Below are 21,058 nucleotides of genomic sequence, written 5' to 3'. Positions count from 1 at the left end.
CACCCCTTGCCCTGTGGGCACATGTGCAACAACAATCCAACCAGGGTCGGTTCACTTTTATATATATATATATATATATATAATTCCAATTCTAATTGTAAGATTTTTATGTGTGTACGTGTAGCATCAGCCAATTTCGACTTATTAAAGCAGGCGCTCAGTAAATTCCTTGCACAACTGGTCAAGGTCTTTTTGTTTGAACCCCTGGATGGACAGGTGGTAGATGCGCCCCCCGAACCCTTGTGGGTTTTGATTTGTTCCCAAAGGGTAAGTGTATATTAAATCAAATCAAATCAAATCCCCCCCCCCCCAAAAAAAAAAAAAAAAAAAAAAGAAACTCAAATTAAATAACATTTGTATGATATGGTGTAGGATGATTACATGGCCATTGTGAATCAGATCATTGTACAGCAACCAGCAGATATTCAGTCTAGATTACTCTTTGCTTTCCAAACCCTTGACCAGGCAACCCCTACTCAATTGGCGTATTCTTTGCCTCCTAGTCGGAATGCACCAAAATTTAGAGAGGCTCTTTTATCGTTCCTAATGGATGTCCGAGCTGTACTGAGAGTCAAGTAGATCTAAAAGCGTAAATCGTAAACACAATTATATATATATATATATGTGCGTGTTTATCGGTATATGTACAATAAATAAATAAATAAATAAATAAATAAATAAATAAAAAATTATTCACTTTTATTTATACACATGTAAATCATTAGTGTTAGTATGTATTGAATTAACATTTTTAGGGAAGATTTAATGAAAGGAGGAGGGGAGGGGGTGGACAGAATTCTGTAGTACATGTTTCATTTGTTTCTTCTTCTTTACACTGTGTTTATCCAAATAAATGGTTTGAACTCTGAATTTTTATATATAAAAACATGCGATATATAATTCTGTCTTGTAAGAATATTATTCAAGTTGAACACATCTATAGACAGTAAAGAAGAAGAAGAAGAAGATGATGATGATGAAAAATAAAGAAAAATCCAACAATTAACTATCGTTGTGTCACATATTAGGTCATAACAATTCCTCAATTGTACTTTGGCGCCTTGTGGTTCGTAAAGGTAGAAGAACACAAACCACATGTACCAAAAGAAGAAGGTAATGATTATAGAGAGTCGTGCTTAAAGTAGTCAAAGTCAAGATGGAACTTTGGAAGAGAAATAAAAGAAAAAGCATCATATTACTTACTGATAATAATGCTAATAATTTTGAGCCAATATATTTCTTGCCCTAGGTCCATAATTCTATTTACATGTAATGTGCATTAAGCAATTTCAATGATTTTTTTTAGCAAGTATACTATACTCTGAATACTAACAATAAACCAACTTTGTTCTGACATCTGCACAATCCCCACTCCCAATGTCAAACCTGTCAACATTGATAAGGAAATAATATTTTATTTAGTATTTTAAAAACAATAAACATAATAATAGTAATAAAAGGGCAGTCTTGGCTTTTATTCTTCTTTTAGAATAATGCAGATCAAGTAGAATCAATGATGACTTGATCAAACAAGATTATTGAGATGAATTTATTTGTTTTTGAAATGATCTAAAATATAAGAAAATGGAATCTTTAACATGTAAGCTCAAGTCTTGAGATAGATTAGATTGTTTAGTGATTGGGTAATGAACATGATGAGTATAGTTTGAGATCTATAGATATAGATTAAAGAAAAGAGGATAAAGAGGAGGCGGGATATATTGATCAAGGCACAGATTGAAACATCGTCCTCAGTGCGTACAAAATCTGGATCAAGTCCGGACCAGCTTTGTAAAAATATTCTCACCAATAACGGATCCTAATGTGCGCGCATATAATTATATATATATATATATATTTTTTAAAAAAAAAGCAAATGACAAGGAATACCAAGTGAGTATGTAATGAGACTATAAACCCGAGAATATTCTGAATGTTTAATTCTGCGGTAGATGAAAAAAAAGAAAAAGAAAGAGGCAACAGGGTAAGACAGACCTACAGACCTACAAGATGAAAGTAATTTCTATGAGTCTTTTTTTTTTATTATTATTATTATTATTGTTATTATTTTTACACCAAAAATGATACAAGGCAGAAAAAAATAGCCGGAATTTGAGCGAGTGAGAAGCAAGGATGCATATTGAATGGTTACATTAATGAAACGCCATGTTACTCGTCATCTTGTGTATATGAATATGTACATGAATATGTATGTATGTATGTATGTATGTATGCGGGTGGTTCTTTTTGGTTAAACTAATATTATGCTGCCTTGAATGTACAGTTCACCATTAAAGATATATATATATATGACAAAAGAAGAACCATGCTTTTTTTGTTTTTTTTTTTAATTAATTAATTAACCAATTAATTAACCAATTAATTAAACTACAATCCATTTGTTCCTCTCTCTCTTTTTTTTTAAAAAAATAATAATAATAATAATAACAATAATACCATGGTAACCAACAAGAAAAAAAAAAAGGCAAGATAATTTGATATCAAATACGCGCTCAAAGACTATACATAATATTTAATAATCCCAACAAAAAAGTACCCTTTTTTTATTTTTTATTTTTCTGTGTGCACATACAAATATATGTATATGTATATGTATATATATAAATATAATTATATAATCATATAATTATTTATGTAATGATTTTTAAAATTATAATAATTGCAGTAATTTACAAAAATTTATAATAATTTAAATAATTTACTTTGATGGTTACTATAGTGATGGTAATGATGGTGATGATTAAATCGCAGGTCGAATGTTTGGGGGAGTGAACGAAGAAGAATAAAGTAGATAGAAAGAGACAAAGAGAGGGTACAGATCAACACCGCTAATAAAAATATAATAAAAGATAATAATAATAGTAAAATTAGCCTTGACTATATTCTGCAAAGTTGCACCTGTAAAAAAATAAAATAATAAAGTAAAGTACCAACAAACCTTGGTAAATTGTATATTGTCATTTACGTATAATATTGCTATTTGAAATTACGATTATTTTGTGGGCGCCAGACTTGTCCTGATTCTAACCAAATAAAAATAAGATTACAATAAAAAAAAACAAAAGAAAGAAGAATTGATCGCTCTGTAGTCTGCCTTTATATGGGAAATGTATGTTATTATATTGATTATTTAATACTCAAATAATAACCATTATTATCCTATTTGACAACTAGGTGGTCTGGGGGTGGCGATAATCTGTGCTTCTTGTAAATAATTGTTCTGTTGTACATTATCATTGTACTTCTTTTTTTTTGTTTTTTTTAACGCGTAAAAAAAATTATACTTTTTTTTTGCCTTGCTTTGCCTTTAAAAGAGACAAAGATAGATAGCTTAAAGCATAGAAAGAAATAGAGAGATCGACATTGTCAATGTGTATAGAATACAAGTACACATTGATACACACCAATGTGCACACACACACATACATATAATGTTTTTATACTTTTTATACTTGTAAGAGAAAAAAGGAACTCTATTTGGGTCTTTTTTTTTTTCAATATTTTTTTTTAGTATAGCCATAGATTTCACATGTTTCTCTATTTTGTAAGATATATGTATGTGTATATATGCGTTTATACGCACACACGCACGCATACATGTGTACGTCTGTACGTGTGTAGCTTCATATGGTGTACGCAACAACAATAGAGAGACAATAGAGTAGAAAGAAAACGGGGAAATAATAATAATAATAATAATAATAATAATAAAATTCTTTCTTTTTAAAAAAGAAGAAAAAAAAAAGAGTATAGAAATTGGAGGATGCATATTACAAAAAAAAAGCTTGAATTGCCATAGAATTCTATTGCAAAAAGATATATATATAAGAAAATATAAAAGAAACACGCTGAAATCACACTAGAGATAAATGTGGCCTATGTACATGAAAAATTGAATAAATAATACTAGTAATAATAATGATAATAATAATAATAATAATCAAAAAGAAAAATATAAAAGAAAGTTGTGTGTGAGTGTGAATAAGAGAGAGAGAGAGGGGGGGGGGCATAAGGTAAGAAAGACTGTGATAATTGCAGTTTTTTTGTTGGTTTTTTTTTTCTTCGTTCGTTCGTTCGTCTGTTTGTTTGTTTGTTTGTTTGGACGTCCGTTCGTTGATTCAATCGTTCGTTTGTTGGGTCTTTTTTTTTTGGTCTTTTTTTTGGGTTTGAGTTGTCTTTAAGTCAAGCGTAGAAAATGAGAGGAGAAAGACATGCAGACATATATACAGACAAACAACAAATAATTGACTGAATAGGTGAATGAGTGACTGAATGAGTGAATGAATGAATGAATGAATTGGTAGAGTTAATATGGAGATCCGTGAAGGTGAAGTCCAGTGTGGTAGTCTGCAGTCATCGAATGTTGGTGTTGCAGGACATGCGGACGGGCATGGGATTTAGTTTGCATCATGCCTACGGATGTGTCTTTCCAGGGAGAATAAAGGCCGGGTAAAGCCATCTGAGATGGGTGGGGTAAGACACCATTCATGGTATCCATATCGTGGCTATGTTCTCGTTTGGCAAGGGCCTGGTTTTCGCGTTTTTGGCGTCTCCATTGTTTGCGCAATTCTTTGAATTCATTAGGATGACGCTTGAGACCCTATATATTATTGATTGATGTTACAAATAATCAGTAATCAATAGATATGATAAATTCAAGGCAGATCAAATCAAATCAAATCAAATCAAATCTTGATTATGGTGTGAATGTATTATGATAACTACTTACATGACCCTGCATACAAACATGGGCATTTAGATGGTTTAGGGTGCCGTACGCCTTTGTGCAATCTGGGAAATTACATTGGTAGAGTCGCTCGACCTCATGGTATTTACGTCTTGGGCGCTTCTTTTGGTTTACGCCAGGCAAGGAAACGAACGAAAACACCTTGCTTTGATCGAGCGCCTGTTGAGATGCCGGAGACATACTGTCGATCACAGATGGTGGTGGTGATGGTAGGTGGTGGTGGTGATGGCTGTGTTGGTTATGATGAGGATGATGGTGAGGATTTTGCTGTTGTTGCTGTTGTTGTTGTTGCTGATTGTGGGGGTGATGGTGGTGGTGGTGGTGTTGAAGATGATGATGAGGGTTTCGCATGATCATATTATTGGCTGTGAGGTTTGGTGGTTGAGGAGCAGCAAACATGGAAGGAACTATTGTGGACGGAACTACTGGGTGGCTCTGAACAGGGAGACTGCTGAATGCGTTCGATGGATAGGACGAAATTGGTTCGGTTGGTAAGAGGTAAAAGGTGCTCTGGTGATGGTCTTGTTGGGGGATCTGACGGTCTCTGGAGAGCGAGAGATCAGAGTAGACTGGGCCTGGGTAGACTGAGGACGCTGCAACGGCTGCAGAAACCGACACAGGGACGGGTACAGACACAGGCACAGGTACAGGTACAGAGGCCATGGTGTTCTGGGGTAGGTAGAGCGGATCAGACTTTGTGACAGGTGAGGCTTGATAGAGAGCTGGGTGAGTAGGCTCAGGGCCTTGGAGAGGTTGAGATCTGTCCTGGTGGGAAGTCTGGGATGAGGCAGAGGCCGAGCGACGAGGCAAGAGCTGTGATAGAGGAGGTAGTGAAGGTGTGGATAGACCTGGTTCGACTGCTAAAACATCAGAATCTTGAGTATCTGATACCAAGCTCTGCTGTTGTTGTTGCTGGATATTGTTGTTGGTATTATTATATAATGGTTCGTTTAGAAAAGATTGGTGAGTGTGTCCGATATTTGTAGATTTTCCCATGGTGGGCTGGAAAGAAGGGTAAATATCGGAAGCAGGAGTATTGGAAGTAGCGTTGGTGGTAGTAGCAGTAGCAGTAGCAGTAGCAGTAGCAGTAGCAGTGGTTGTTGGGTGAGGTGGGTGGTTGAGGGTTCCAGTTGAGTCATAAGCAGAATAGAATGCTTGGTTGACCTGGTGTTGACGGTGTTGGTTTGAAGGACGGGACATGGTTGGTGTTGTCATAAAAGCAGTAGGAGAGGTCATTTTTTTTATAAAAAAAATATAAAAAAAAAAGAATGTATATATATATAAAAAATAAAAAATAAAATAAAATATAGATATAAAGATTTTTTTTTTAAAAAAAAAAAAAGATTTATATAGCTTTATATAGATTTATATAGATTTTTATATACAATACAATATAATAAATATATATATAAAAAGGCAAGGGTCTGAAAAATGATATATATATAATAATAATAAAAAAGGTAGAAAAAAAGGTAAGTAAGAGGGAAAAATAAGACTGACAGAAATGAGGTAGAATAAAAATATATAAAAATATAATAAGAATAATAAATAATATATAAAATAAATTAAGGGGATAAAAAAAAAATTGGGGGGAGACAAGACAAGACAAGACAAGACAAGACAAGACAGGGCAAGACAGGGCAAGGTAAAGCAGGGCAGAACAGGACAGAAAAGGAGTATAGAGTAGTGTATTGTATTGTAATGGAGAGGGGGAGGAGAGTTGAATTTGGAGTGGAGTAAAGTGGAGTATATTTTATATATATAAAGTATTATATCATTAGTATATATTGTATACAGGAGATAAAGGAAAAAGGCACACACAAAATAAAATGTAGGAGAGTCAATTTTGTGTACAATTGTTTTGTATTTGTATTTGTGTTTGATATTTTATATATATATTTATAATATAAAAAAATATATATAAAAGAAAAAGAATGTCTTTTTAAGGTTGGCTTGAAAGATAATTTAGAAACACATTAATTAGCAGACTGTCCAATAAAGGCTGCTCCGAATATGGACTGTAGATCCCAATCGACAGAATAAGCCTGGTTCGGCACGTCATGGCCTTGCGATCGTGCAACGCCGATTTAATAACTTTTTCTCGTGCAATAAAAAATATATATATATATATATATAAAAAAGTACAATGGAAGATCTCTAGAAAACCAGAAAAATAATATAAAAACACGATTTTTATTTGCTCAACACAAATAAATTATATATTTATTATATTTATTATATATTACAGTATATACATCTTGAAGAATGATTTACAAGCCATCTCCACCATATAATTTTTTTTATATAAAAAATTATATACTTATTTGTACTCTAATAAAGAAATAATATCTGAGCCATATTTGGTGTTGCCTGTCGATCTCTTTTTATAATTTCTAATATCTATTCTATTCCTCTATTGGGTCTAGCCAATATATTGTATTGTATTTTATATTGTATATGTATTTGAATAGATATCTAGTTGAATTAAGGTGTAATAGAGTGAATGTATATAGATATATATATTTGTATATTTGTCTGTGCTGATCAGTGACGTAAAATAGATACTAAATCTATATATCTTTAATATTTGATTATTTTTTCCTTCTTTCTAATTCTCAGGGCCATTTACAAATGGCTTGTATTCTTGGTGTTTTAAAATGACTGATTGATTTGATCGGAAAAAGAATATCTTGAAACAAAAAGTACACAAAAAACTAGTGATTAACAATTGTAATGTATGTATCCAAGACTATCTATGTAAATTATGTTGTGTTATTTTATGTATGTATGTCTATACATATATACGCACACACGCACAAAAAAAAAGATATATATATATAAAAAAAAGAGAGTCGGAAACTCTTGTTTAACGGCAACTTCGGCGCTTAATCCTTTTTAAAAAAAAAACATTGTAGTATATAATAATGTTTTCGGTCAGCACCCGACTTTGGTCGTCCTACAGGCAACATTACCACACAATGTAAAACAGTAACAGTAAGATTAACAGCAAAAGAAAGAAATATACTTTATATTTTATACATCCTATCATATGTAACTTTTTTTTAAATGATAATTTTAATGATGATGATGATTATTATTTGTATATATATAAAAGATGATGATTTATTTATTTATTTATTTATTTAAATAATAACAATGGAGAACAATGACGACGGTCAAAAGATATTATGTTTTACAAGTATCTTCTTGTCAGTCACACTCAACGTCATTAACGTGTAACAAATGGGGTCTCTCTGTAAAAGGCACATGTTCAGAAAGGCAGAACATTTGGGGTTCACAAGCTAAGCCCTCATATTGTGCAAGTTCTCTTTTTTTATTTATTTATTTATTTTAAGTAATATATATATAAATTTATTTGTAGTCTTGGCAACCATCTCTCACAAATTAAAAAACTTTAAAACAATTATTATTTGCCTTATTTTTGTATATAAATAAAAAAGTAAATAAAAATTATATAAACAAACAAACAAACAAATGTTTGTTTTATCTCCGCTTTAATATCCAACTATTAATATGGGAAATGAAGGTATTTTTTTTTTTAAAAAAAAAAATTCAAATCAGAAAGTAAATATTTATGGAATATTATTCTTGACCCCCCAAATTCGCCTTCTCCTTACCATCTCTATCTTTATCAGTTTCTGACTTGAACTCTGTACCCCCTTCAACCGCCCCTCCCTATCTGTTTGTTAAATAAGTATAAATCTATATAGATGCAAAGTCAAAAAAAAAAGTATTGGCCAGACCAAGGGAATGGTAGCGGATATCTAAAAAAGGGATCTTTTGAAGGTATAGAAATGTGTCACTACCGGATGTTTGGAATTCGACTTGTTTTATGTACACATATTTATATTTCTTTATATCTTATTTGACTTGACTTGATTGATTGATCGATTGATTGACTGGGAGCTGTAGCTAGAATCGAAAGTACTTTTTGATTTTGTAACACTATGGAAAATGAGTGGGAATTCCGATAGTGATTTTGGCGAATTTTTATTTTTTATTTATTTTTCCCATAAAATACATTTCACTGATTTCGAGATTTTATAGCCGAGATGGTTTTTCTTTCTGATAATCAAGGCAACCACAGTTTATATCATAAAAAAGACGGGATTCTCCTATTTACCAAAAAATAAATAAAAAAGAAAATTCCATTAGATAACAGCACATAAAGTACAATTCAAGGATTAATGAAAATCTCAAACATATTAGATTATTATATATTACCATATTTCGATCTACACTTTCATTACTCTTCTTCCCATTTGACAGTCTAAATCTTATTGGATTAATTTATTATAGCCTAAAATAGAACAACAACAACAAAAATATATGTAAATTCTTGTCTACAAGTACAAATGCGCATTTTGTTTTGTACTGTCACATATAGGAACAAGAAGATTGTACACCCAAAGAAATAAAAATAAAAAGCACAGTATAGACACAACAGGTCCAAAATAAGAACGGCTCTTTGTGATCATTGCTTCTCCAAGGGCTGGGCCACATAAATTTATATAAGCATTGTTTATTCTATTAGCGCGATAGCTAAATTTAAGATTATTATTATTACCTATACCACCAAAAAAAAGATAAAGATAATATTACTACACGCATGCATTGATGGCTTACATTTCGATCGCCAGGTCCATTGGATCGAAACCCTTTTACACACCCATTTCCACTGACTTGCATGAACAATAATAGCAATATTAGCTGATATTTTTTATATTTTTGACAGCTATACAAATCAATCACAAAACTTCCTCCCCTTCCAACCAACCAGCCCAGTAACTTAAAATTAAATTAAATCCCTATATCTATTTCTCTATCAATTCACACAAAAAATCTGCTCATCAATCGAAACTTATAAATCCATAAATACACACAAATCACACATTTCCATACAAACCCCTACCATTTTCCCCATCACATTAAACACCAAAAAATAAAATAAAGAAAAAATATCGTCCCTTTCCCCCCCTTTTCTCCATTCTTCTTTATTTTTATTTTTAAAATGCCATGCTATGCACGTCATCTAAAATCAGTATTTTGCATCGAGACAAAACAGCAACAACCATCGCAGACTTAGAGTCTAGGTCGGTACATGTGCTCCATATTCCGAAATAATTAATATGCAGAGAACAATAAGTATACAAAGAAAATCCTCGCCTTAAAAAAACTTTATCTATTTTCCCTACCTAAATTTTTCATATATATACATACATATTCACTACTTACAATTCCTTACAAAAAAGAAAAAAAAAGTCCCCCCCCCCCCCCCATTTTTTTTCCCTTGGCCTTTCCAACCCCTTCAAATTTTCATATAGAATGCCAGAACCAAAACAAAAAGAAGAAGAAGAAGAGCCGATGATACTTTCCAAGCTTCTTTATTTTCCTTTATTTTCAATATTGTTTATCATTGATATAATATTTTTTCTTAGAGAGACCCTGAGGTATCCAGGAGATATCAAGGGGCTAGTAAGTGCCTCATAAGTAATAAAAGAAGAAGAAGAAGTAAATGAAGATAAATAAACGACAGTGTGGTAAGGACACGGACCACCATTGAAAAATAAATTAAAATAAAAGTGGTAAAAAGTTGGCCAATATCCAGCCCATCTCACTCGTTGAACTACCAGAATTTTATATTGACAAGAATCCACATATTCCCCACACTTTGTATTAAACTCATTAAACATTGTAATGAACCCAAGGTGTGAACCGCGTCCAACGAAATATCAAATCTGGTTCAATTAACCCCCTCCCTCATTTTTTCTTTAACCCAGACTTTTAATCCTCGCCGTAACCCGCTTCTAGCCCGGTTCATTAGAAATAAATAAGATTTTTAGCAGATAATATTTAGGTGTTTATGAGTGTAAGAAGAAAAAGAAGAAGAAGTAAAAGGCTCGCTAAAAGGTGCCCAAGTTTGTGGTTTCACTCTACATTTCTGTTACTATTGAGAAAACTATAGACAATTACATCTTCATGTTTATATTCTGATTACCAGAGTTTATTTCTAGTCGTAAAGTTTTATTATAGATATATGTGTATGCGCTTAGATAAGGTAAGATAGGTAGATAGGTAGGTATTTGACAGCTAAAAGAAAATGGTTATGTGCAAAAGAGAAAAAGAGCCAAAAATATATATATATATAAAGTAAAATAAAACAAAAATCACGGGATTTCTCTCTTCTTTTTTTTTTCTTTTCTAGTCGCTACTGTCTTCATCACTATCCGATAATTCGGTCAGTCCTTCAATTGCAGTCTCTCCATCTTTTTGATCGTCCTCAACATCTTCTCCTTCCACCCGCTTCTTCTTCTCTGCCAATTTGGCCAGCAGATTCTTTGCTGTTGTAAATACGCCCTGTGTAGGTAATCCACATGCAAAACACTTGAGTGACTTTTTGTAGTTCTTGAGAGCGCACTCTTCGCAAAAGTAATGCCCACACTTTGTCACCACAGGATTCACAAACTCTTCTCGGCAGATAAGACAAGCAAACGGAAGCTCATCATCATCAGAGTCACCGTCCTTTATCTCAAATTCACCTGGCTCTGATCCACCAAACCGTTTGTTTCCCTTTTGAGCCTCTTCCCACTCCTTTTCGATCTGCCAGCCGCTCTTGTAGTCACCGCGGTCGTGCAAGAAAATACATGAATCGCCATAACCACAGAAACCAGTTTCTAATAATATTAATAGTTTTTTTTATTTGTTTTTATTTACATGTCCTGATTGATTGATCGATTGCTTTACAATTTCTTGTTGGCGTTTACCTTTGTAATCCTTGCAAATGTCAGGTTGGTAATCAAACCGAGCTGTGACACGAATATTTGCAGGTGCTCTTTGTGGACCAACAGACATTTTGGAATTCGTAACCTCTTTTTGCTTGGGCTTGATATCTTTTGCGGACAGGGAGGCAGCCGTACCAGACGCCACTGCCTTTCTGACCTTGTCCATTGCCTCGGCCTCAAGTTCCCATTCTGTAGAATATCGTGTGGCATCGCTACCCTGGATCTTTGCCGACAGATCTGCGGCATAATGTACACCTAATCTACTCTCATCTTCATCATGGCCTTGGCGTCCTGTCTTGCGCCGGGTGCTTTGGACAAAAGGGGTCGGGGCTGTCTTGCGTTCTTTGGTGACAACATGGGAAACATTGTCAGCTTCATCGCTTTCGTCGCCATCACTGTCACTGTCACGGCGTTGAATCACAGTACGTTTACGGAGATTCTTGTTGTTTGACCTTTTTTTGAAAACAGGAGCTGTAGATTCTTCAGTAGATTTAGTTGTCGAGTCAGCCATGATGTGAATGAAATTGAATTGAATTGAATTGAATTGAATAAAGTATGTGTGTGTGTGTATTAAATATAATAAGATGAATAATTAAATGTGAACGAGAGATGAACAAGTCAAACCGCGTCACATTGTGTGACTTTCTGTAGTTTTTACTGCGTGCACACCTGATTTCTTTTTTTTTTTTTAAAAAAAAAAAACCCCATATTAATAATAGTAATAGTGTGGAAGATCTGTACTGGTTTGTGAGATGTGAATTTTTACTAAAGATTATTAATGATTTAATGTAAAATTGTCATATATATATAGAAAAAATAACTGTGTTTTTATGAAGAATATAATGTCATTTCATTGGTTTTTCCCTTCCCTTCCTCTTTTTCAATACTCTTTTTTTTTGTTTGGTCATGATTTTTTTGTAGGATTTAATATATATATATATATACAATAAAAGAAAGAAGGAGAAATAAAGTGTAGAGTGGTGAATTTGATTAGAGGAAGTATGCTAGGAAGAAAGCCTTTGACATCACTAAATTGCCTTTAAAAGAATAAAATTGACAAATCAACCGTTGGTTACATGAGATGGATGATAAAAAAAAATAGAAAGAAAAAGGAGAGATCTTGATCGTAATCTTGCCTGCAATTATTATTATTAGTATTAGTATTTAAGAGTATTTATCACAGTCAATTCAAGATAGAAGCCAAAGAAGCCAAAGAAGATTTAATTTTATTCTTTCAATCAAAGGAGAAAAATGTGGAGATCTGGGCGGAAATTTGTTTATTATATCTTTCTTAAACCAAAAAGAACTCTCCCTTCTTTGATCAGTTAAACAAGATGACTAATGTGCACAAAAGAAACAGAAAACACAACTACAAATTAGAATTCTTCTTCATTAGTACTCTTATTATTAATCAGCCTGATTTGCACTTAATCGACCATGACTATCAGAGTGTCTTTCTTTTTGTGTTTATTTTTTGAAGGCTAGAATAAAGAAGTAGATGAAGAAGAAGAAGAAGAGGTTGTCCTCGTTGATCTCTAATAGGTTTATGAGAAAAAAAGAAAGAAAGACAGGGTGTAATTGTAGATTATGATTGGAGATCATTATTAGCTTTATTTTTATTTTTGAAAATGCGGGGTACAGATGTAGGTTGGTGATTATCTTATATTCAATGCTTCTATTACGTGGGGAAGACCTTGTACAGAAGTGGGATTGGTTGATTTCGGTGCTGGAGACATGTGTTAATCAAGGACGGCCTTCACATGTGAGGAATAGTGCTTATACATGGTTTTAGAATTATAATTTTAAAAGTGCGAAATTCTAGTGACTAAGCTGTTAAAGAAAAAGAAAATAAAGTAATATAAAATCCTTGTACGCGTCTACAGCATAAAATATATTTATATATAAATATATATATAACCAACTTCTTTTCGCACAGAGTCTTCTCTTCTTCACCTAAAAAAAACATCCAAGAATCTACCAACAAACAATGGCTTCCCGTCTTCAACAAGTCTCTGCTCACCTTGCCCCCACTGACTCCATCGCCAACAAGGTCGGTGTCAAGTCTCCTGAGGACGTAGTCATTGTCTCCGCCCTCCGTTCTGCCATTACCCGTAGCCGCAAGGGTGGATTCAAGGACACTCTCCCTGAAGGTACTACCACCGCCATTACTGTCATTACCACTCATCAAATAATAATAATACTACTAATAATTCACAACCTTACTTTCTCTCACTATTCATATCACTTATTTCTTTTATTCTTTCAGAAATTCTTGCCGAGGTCTTCAAGGCTGTCATTGCTGAGACCAAGTTGGACCCCTCCATTGTCAATGACATTGCTGTCGGAACTGTCCTTGCCCAGGGTGGTGCTGCCACCAACGCCCGTATGGCTGCTCTTTACGCCGGTTTCCCCGAAACTAGCTCTGTCAACACTGTCAACCGTCAGTGCTCTTCTGGTCTCCAGGCCGTTGTTCAGATTGCCACTGCTATCCAGGCTGGTTTGATTGAGGTCGGTATTGGTGCCGGTTTCGAGTCCATGACCAAGAACTACGGTCCCCAGTCCATGTCTCCCACCTCTGACAAGATTGCTGAGGGCTCTGCTGCTGCTGCTGACTGCTTGTTGCCCATGGGGTAAGACCTTTTCTTTCTTTTTTAATATTTCTTTATTCGTTTGTGTGTGTGTGAGAGAGAGTATTTGTGTCACAAGGAAGTTTTTCTTTTTTTTTTAAAAAAAAAAAAGGGATGGAGGGGAAAAGGTATATAGAAGAGGGAGAAAGGGGGAGGGGTTGGAAATATCAGTTTGTTTTTTTGCAACTGATTTGTTCAATACAAAGCTTATTTTGTATAAAAATAAAATAAAATACATGAAATTTTTATTATCTACCATTCGATTCGATTCAATTCAATTCACAAATTTATATCTATATATTTATTTATTCTTTTTTTTTAAAAATAGTATCACCTCTGAGAACGTTGCTGCCGAGTACGGCGTCACCCGTGCCAAGCAGGATGCCTTTGCTGCCTCTTCCCACAACAAGGCTGTCGAGGCCCAGAAGGCTGGTTACTTCAAGGCCGAGATTGTTCCCATCAAGGCTACTGTCTTGGACAAGGACGGTGTTGAGCACACCGTTGTTGTCGACAGAGATGATGGTGTCCGCCCTGGCACCACCCCCGAGACCCTTGGCAAGCTGCGCCCTGCCTTCTCTGAGAACGGCTTCACCACTGCCGGTAACGCCTCCCAGGTTTCCGATGGTGCCGCCGCCGTCCTGTTGATGAAGCGCAAGACTGCCCAGAAGTACGGTCTTCCCATCGTCGGCAAGTACATCACCTCTGCTGTTGTTGGTGTACCCCCTCGTATCATGGGTGTCGGACCCGCCTACGCCATCCCCGTCGCTGTCGAGAGAGCTGGCCTTAAGTTGTCCGACGTCGATATCTTTGAGATCAACGAGGCCTTTGCCTCCCAGGCTGTCTACTCTGTCGAGAAGTTGGCCATTCCCATTGAGAAGGTTAACCCCAAGGGTGGTGCAATTGCCTTTGGTCACCCTCTCGGCTGCACTGGTGCCCGCCAGATCGCCACTCTTCTCCCCGAATTGAAGCGTCAGGGTAAGAAGGTCGGTGTCACCTCCATGTGCATCGGTACTGGTATGGGTATGGCCGCTGTCTTTGAGAGCGAGTAAGCCTACCGATCAAACAAACAAGCAAACAAACAAGCAAAAGCAAAACAAAGAAAAATTATAGTCATTATTCTTTCCATATCTTCTTCTTCTTTCATCTTTTAAACAAATAACAACAACCTCTTGTACATGGTCTCTTTATTTTATTTTATTTTATAAATATAAACATGAATTTATATATATATATATACGTGTATGTGTGTGTAGGGTATATATATGATAAAACCAATTGGGAGAGGGGCTTTTTTTATTGTTTGTTATTATATATATAAATATATTTAGTCTCCTTAAATCACAATTCGACTAGACTGACGTGCTGCATGGCGTCTTCGCGCATCTTTCTTACGTCGGCCCAACGTGGTTGAGTTTGATAAAAGCGATTCAGTTGCAGATGCAGGACAATGCATCAGAGCATCCAATTGCCCTTGAACGACGCGAGAACCAAGCACCTTGACATCGATCTGGAGGTAACGATCATTGGTTTCACTAGTAAATGGAGACAAAAGTGACAAGACAGGCGATTGGCTGAGTGGAACATTTGGACCAAAACGTGTGAGTGTGTCAGCATAAAAGTAGACGTGTTTGTGTGGACCAGGCCAATCCACGTCGACAAAGTGGTCATCTGATCGCGTCTGTAGTGCCCAATCTTCTGCTGTCGGTAATACAGGCGACACAATCATCAAATCTGTCGTGTCACTATCACCACCACCACCGCTACCGCTACCGCTACCGCTATTGATAATACTACCACTACTACCACTACCACTGATAATACCACCACTACTACTAATACTACTTGATGATGGCGATGGTGATGTACTATTTGATAAATATTAATTTTAAACTTTATCAATACTTGTTATAAAACCAGGAGTTTTTTTTTTTTAAAAAAAAGAAATAAATGGTTTACCTTGTGAGAGCTAGTAAAGGAGCTTGCCCACCAGGAGATCCACCAACTGTCAAAAGACTGTTGCTATGAGATGGAAGACTAAACACAGCAAATGAAAAGAGCAAAATCTACATTTTTTTTAAAAAAAATAAATAAATAAGAAGAAGAAATGTAAATAATTTTCTGGAACTTTATATAGTTTAATTTTTCTTTCCGTCTGTTTGCTGATAAAATACCATAAAAACCATGCCAGTCGTTGCTTTAGGGTGTTGGATTGGTGAAGAAGATGGGCTACTACTGGGTGTAGCAGGTCGTCGACGAAGGTCAAGTTCCTTTTCCTTTTCTAGCTGACTGACGCGTTGGGTCAATTGATTGACCTGGGTACGCAACATTTCATTTTCTGCCTCGAGGGCCTTATTTTGATCCTCGAGTGTATTCATATGTTCTCTCTTTCGTTTGCGGGACAGTAAAGCAGCTGCTCTGTTTTTGATCAATCTGTCTTGTCGCTTGGCCTGGGCTGCAGCTTTCTGTGCATCCAGAGGCATTGGGGTTGGTGGTCCTGTTGCTGTTCCTCCTCCCGTTGCTGCTGATGTCGCCATCGCCGTTGCCGCGGCTGACTGTGATTTATTGTGAATAGAATTAGATTGGGTCAACAATGATGATGATAATGAGGAAGAGGAAGAGGAAGAGGAGGAAGGTGATGCGTCCCGCAGGGTGGGTAAAATCTGAACGGGATTGCTCGGCTTTGCGGGTGCAGGAGCGATAGCAATAGCCGGAGGAGGGTGCGGGCTTGGACTGATCATTGCCAGCCGCTTCTTTCGTCCTCGTTTCTTTTTGGGTTGCTCACCATCGGAGGATGAAGATGACGGTGAGACAGGGTAGGCTGTGTGGTTGTGGTTGTGGTTGAGATTATGGTTGAGGTTAAGGTTTTGGTTATAGTTGTGGTGAGGCTGTTGGTTGTTGAAAAGAAAAGGTAGGTTGGCAAAAAAGTCGGAAGGGAGACACGGGTCCATCTCTGGCATGGCTGTCCAAGGATAGGATTCCAATGAAAGCGCTTCTTCGAATGCATGGTGGTTGTATGGTAACTCATCGGGTTTGATTTCGTTCATTGTGAGGTCAGTGTCGCATGAAGAGGAGGCCATGTCTGAAAATGGCGAGCCATGGTCGAGTGGGTCCGCTGAGAGATAATCTGCATTCAAATATGTCATCACATCCTCGTCCCCCATTGAAGAAGGTTGAGGTTCTTGTTTGACTGCCAAGAGTGCTTCTACCAGATCAGTCATAAACTGGATTTAAGTTACAAGGGAAGTAAAGGAAAGTAAAGTAAAGTAGAATAAAGGAAAGGAAATTAAAGGAAAGTAAAAGAATAATAAAATAAAAAAAGAAAAAAAAAAGAAAAAAAAAAGTGACGAAATGAAACTTGAAGTTGTTCCTGAGCACACATCCTAAATCAAAGTACCTTTTTTTTTATTTTTATTTTATTTTTCCAACGTAAATATTATTTAATCTCCGACACGAAAATCTATATATTTATATATATTAATATGTTTTACATAAGGCCTTGGCTGTATTTTCTTTTTATAACAGTGCAATTAAGATCCAATACATATTGTGACCTTATACCGGATCATAAAGCTTAGATCTTACTACAAGTATTAAGCAATTGAGAAAATATTTGTACCCATATTTTCCAGAGTTCCACATTCACGGACACACATTCTGTAGGTGAATAAAGTTGTGAGCGTACTTTAAACCATTAATTGTACAGAATAAGAGGAATTGCTGTGCGAATTCATTAATAATAAGAATTGTACGGTATAGTCTATATGTGTATATGGGTGTGTGTTTGTACACCAGGAGTTTATTCTTTTTTTTATATATATAAAAATAAAAAATCTCCCTTTACCCTTTTATTTTCACACTCCTAGTCATAGCCCTAGTAAATAGAGGGAAAAAAAGTATCCGTTTATATTGTTCCTGGCCGTGTAGCTAAAACCAATTGTCACCTTCTCCTGTAGTTGCCATTACTATCTAATCTATCAAACTTATTGTATAACTTGTATGTAAGACTATTGTGTGATAAGGATAAGGACCTCAAATTAAACACAATTTTATCTGCTACACCAAAGTAAGGTACACAGATCTCCAATATAATACATCTCCGATATCACGTGAGCAAAAAAAAAGGAATCAACACTTATTCACTTCTTACTTGCTTGATACAAACATATATATATATATATACATATACATAAATGTCTAAAGATTTTGAAGCATCCAAACTGGGCACCAAGTCCTAGTGAGTTTGAGGTGTATAGATAAAGCTGCAAAGCCACTCATAAACAATTTTTTTTATATCTTAAGCTGGGACAATGTGTACGATCGTGAAAATGACAACTTTAAGGAACTTGGTGACATTGGAGAGATCTGGCAAGTGATTTACAACACTCAACATTGATCTATCGAATCAAAAGTCCTTCCCCGCCCCTAATTCCATCACAGGTTCGGAGAGGACAGCGTAGAGCGTATGGTGGACTGGGCAGTAGATAATGTAGAGGACACCAACAGCAGTGTAATCGATCTTGGCTGTGGAAATGGTCATTTATTGCTTGCACTGTCTGAGGAAGGCTTCAGCAACCTCACTGGTATCGACTACTCCGAGTCAGCAATTGTGCTGGCAAAGTCTGTTGCCAAGGACCGTGATCTTGAGTCGATTGAATACAAAGCAGTTGACTTCCTCAACTCGGATGAATGGCGTCAGGACAACAAGCTGTACCAGGTCGTCCTGGACAAGGGCACTTATGATGCTATCTCACTCAATCCCGAGGAAGAGGAAGCTAAAAAGGAAAACAAGGCCGGACCTAGAGAGCTTTACATCCAAGCTGTCCACCGTATGATTTCGCCCGACGGTGTATTCTTGATCACTAGCTGCAATTGGACAATGGAAGAACTCAAGGAAGCTTTCAAACAATGTACGTGTATAGAATGCTAATAGTATCGAAGTATGTATATAGTACTTAAATTCAACTCTTCTTCGTCTTCTTCTTCTTCTTCTTTTCATTATCACAGACTTTAGATACCATTCTCATGTAAAGTATCCCACATTCTCCTTTGGTGGCCAAACAGGTTCCAAGATTTGTACAGTCGCATTTTCTCCTCTTAAACAATAAATAAATGAAAATTTGGAGGGGTGTATATGAAAGAAACAATTATCATCGTGATAACATAATAATATAGATAGAAATGGAGGTAGAGAGAAAAGAATATTATATACCAAACATGCAAACAATCAAATGCACACAATAGAAGAAGAAGAAAAATGTGTCCACACTTTAACACTTTAATTTCCTTGTATTATTTTTTTTTTCAATTTTTCCTTTTTGTTTGGGAAAAAAAAATTTAAAAAAAAATTGGAACAAATAGGTCTTGGTTTTTTTTTTACTGGCGTTCCCAGCCTTGATTCTTGGCATACATGGGAGGAAGACCTGCTATTTGTTGTTGTTTTTGTTGCACAAGCAGAAAAAAGCAAAAGTAGATGCGTGTATATATAGATATATATATAAAATGTTGTTATTCATTAGCTTACAAATCTCACTAGACAAACCCCACCCCCTTCCTTCTTCACAACTGAAGTCATTTTTTTTAATTACCATTAGTCATTCCGTGCATTCCGTTGGGGAGATTGATGCGGAAAGGATCATTTCCTGGAGGAAGCATATCGCGTTGAAGAGGGTAGCGATGGGGGACCTGAGATTGAAGATGAGGAGGCAGAGGATGATGATGGAGGTGGTGTGGACCAGGAATGGGAAGATGCATCATGTGGGGCATAAATGGCTCCATTGGTGGTTGTGGAGGGGGAGGTGGAGGTGGAGGGGCCTGGCGAGCAGAAGATTGGCCAGCACCAGCATTAAATGGTATAGGGACCATCAATGGCATTCCCGGGCGTCCTTCACCAAAAACTAAAGGATCAATCGAAGGGTGGTTGGCAGTTGGGACTGGGTATCCGGCTGCTGACAAGGCCATGCGTTGGTGTTGGAATCCGCCACCTCCAACGCCAACAGCGCCGCCGCCGTAAGGATATCCACTATTGTTGGGTGAAGAAGGCATCACCGGTACAGCAACTGCCTTGGGTGGGGTAGACATTGAGGGCGAGTGGTGTCCGCCAGCCATACTCATACTCATATTCATATTCATATTTGGGTTGAGATTGTTACCGCCTAGTACCCTTACTGCACTCTTGGGTGACCTTCCTTCCGTAGAGCGCGCACTGCTCATGTGGCGAAGCACGGATGTAGGGAGGTTACCTGCAAACAGACCGTTCATAGGCTTGGCCTTTCGCTCTCCGTCCACTGGGCGACCGGCACGAGAAGAATGAGTGTGGTTCTGGTTCTGGTTTATATTCATGTTTTGGTTCATGTTTTGGTTCGGGTTCGGGTTCGCGTTCAGGTTTTGATTTTGATTTTGATTTTGAGCATGCGAGGCCGCCATCTTTTCATTACGGAACATGTTGGTCATAGCCTGTTCAATCTCTTGAACATCCGTAGGCTGTACTTGTTGTACTTGCACATTTTTGATTTCTTGCTGCTGCAATTGTAATTGTTGCTGCTGTTGTTGTTGCTGTAGCTGCTGCTGCTGCTGTTGTTGTTGATGTTGATGTTGGTTCTGCTGCAGATGTTGTTGCTGATGTTGCTGTTGCTGCTGCTGTTGTACTTGCTGCTGTTGACCAACGGTTGGCTAACAATAAAGGTTAACCACGGCAGCGACATACAAACATAATAATAATAATAATAATAATAAAACTAAAATAAAATGTTTACTTTTGGCTGAGATAGGATTTGGAGAACACGGCTAAATCCAATAGCATCTTCTACTACAGGTTCAGCGCCAGTCTTGGAAGCACCAAGAGACTGCATGACTTCTGCCTC

General features: G+C 36.3%; 6 protein-coding genes across 6 annotated transcripts; 3 read left to right on the top strand and 3 right to left on the bottom strand.

The window, feature by feature from the left end:
• Positions 1-21: 21 nt before the first annotated feature.
• On the top strand, positions 22-579 carry PHYBLDRAFT_144471 (hypothetical protein; the record flags this gene model as incomplete). Its single annotated transcript, XM_018431225.1, has 3 exons — positions 22-49; positions 125-267; positions 373-579. 3 exons carry the CDS (start codon positions 22-24, stop codon positions 577-579), a joined length of 378 nt encoding a protein of 125 aa, XP_018293160.1.
• Positions 580-4,540: 3,961 nt separating this feature from the next.
• On the bottom strand, positions 4,541-4,936 carry PHYBLDRAFT_103659 (C2H2-type zinc finger transcription factor; the record flags this gene model as incomplete). Its single annotated transcript, XM_018427776.1, has 2 exons — positions 4,541-4,621; positions 4,751-4,936. Coding segments are annotated over 2 exons (267 nt in total), but the record flags the coding sequence as incomplete, so codon positions are not given.
• A 6,054-nt stretch (positions 4,937-10,990) lies between these two features.
• PHYBLDRAFT_111395 (CCCH-type zinc finger transcription factor) lies at positions 10,991-11,641 on the bottom strand (the record flags this gene model as incomplete). The annotated part of the gene is made up of 2 exons (XM_018428214.1): positions 10,991-11,463; positions 11,554-11,641. The coding sequence occupies 2 exons, from the start codon at positions 11,639-11,641 to the stop codon at positions 10,991-10,993; spliced, it is 561 nt and encodes a 186-aa protein (XP_018293158.1).
• A 1,872-nt stretch (positions 11,642-13,513) lies between these two features.
• PHYBLDRAFT_75034 (hypothetical protein) lies at positions 13,514-16,262 on the top strand. Its single transcript, XM_018443045.1, has 4 exons — positions 13,514-13,721; positions 13,838-14,201; positions 14,527-16,063; positions 16,155-16,262. The coding sequence occupies exons 1-3, from the start codon at positions 13,559-13,561 to the stop codon at positions 15,245-15,247; spliced, it is 1,248 nt and encodes a 415-aa protein (XP_018293157.1). The 5' UTR covers positions 13,514-13,558; the 3' UTR covers positions 15,248-16,063; positions 16,155-16,262.
• A 359-nt stretch (positions 16,263-16,621) lies between these two features.
• Positions 16,622-19,303, top strand: PHYBLDRAFT_177411 (hypothetical protein; the record flags this gene model as incomplete). Its single annotated transcript, XM_018437882.1, has 5 exons — positions 16,622-17,286; positions 18,399-18,432; positions 18,498-18,567; positions 18,646-19,111; positions 19,203-19,303. The coding sequence occupies exons 1-5, from the start codon at positions 17,274-17,276 to the stop codon at positions 19,301-19,303; spliced, it is 684 nt and encodes a 227-aa protein (XP_018293156.1). The 5' UTR covers positions 16,622-17,273.
• Positions 19,304-19,441: 138 nt separating this feature from the next.
• PHYBLDRAFT_158600 (hypothetical protein) lies at positions 19,442-20,178 on the bottom strand. The gene is made up of 2 exons (XM_018433817.1): positions 19,784-20,178; positions 19,442-19,621 (listed from the first exon to the last, which is right to left on the bottom strand). The coding sequence occupies exons 1-2, from the start codon at positions 20,154-20,156 to the stop codon at positions 19,572-19,574; spliced, it is 423 nt and encodes a 140-aa protein (XP_018293155.1). The 5' UTR covers positions 20,157-20,178; the 3' UTR covers positions 19,442-19,571.
• Between the last annotated feature and the right edge of the window lie 880 nt (positions 20,179-21,058).

This window comes from Phycomyces blakesleeanus, assembly GCF_001638985.1.
Source record: "Phycomyces blakesleeanus NRRL 1555(-) unplaced genomic scaffold PHYBLscaffold_8, whole genome shotgun sequence".
NCBI classification, from domain to species: Eukaryota; Fungi; Mucoromycota; class Mucoromycetes; order Mucorales; family Phycomycetaceae; genus Phycomyces; species Phycomyces blakesleeanus.
The sequence above is the reverse complement of the archived record's forward strand: the minus strand, read 5'-3'. Positions and strand labels throughout refer to the sequence as shown.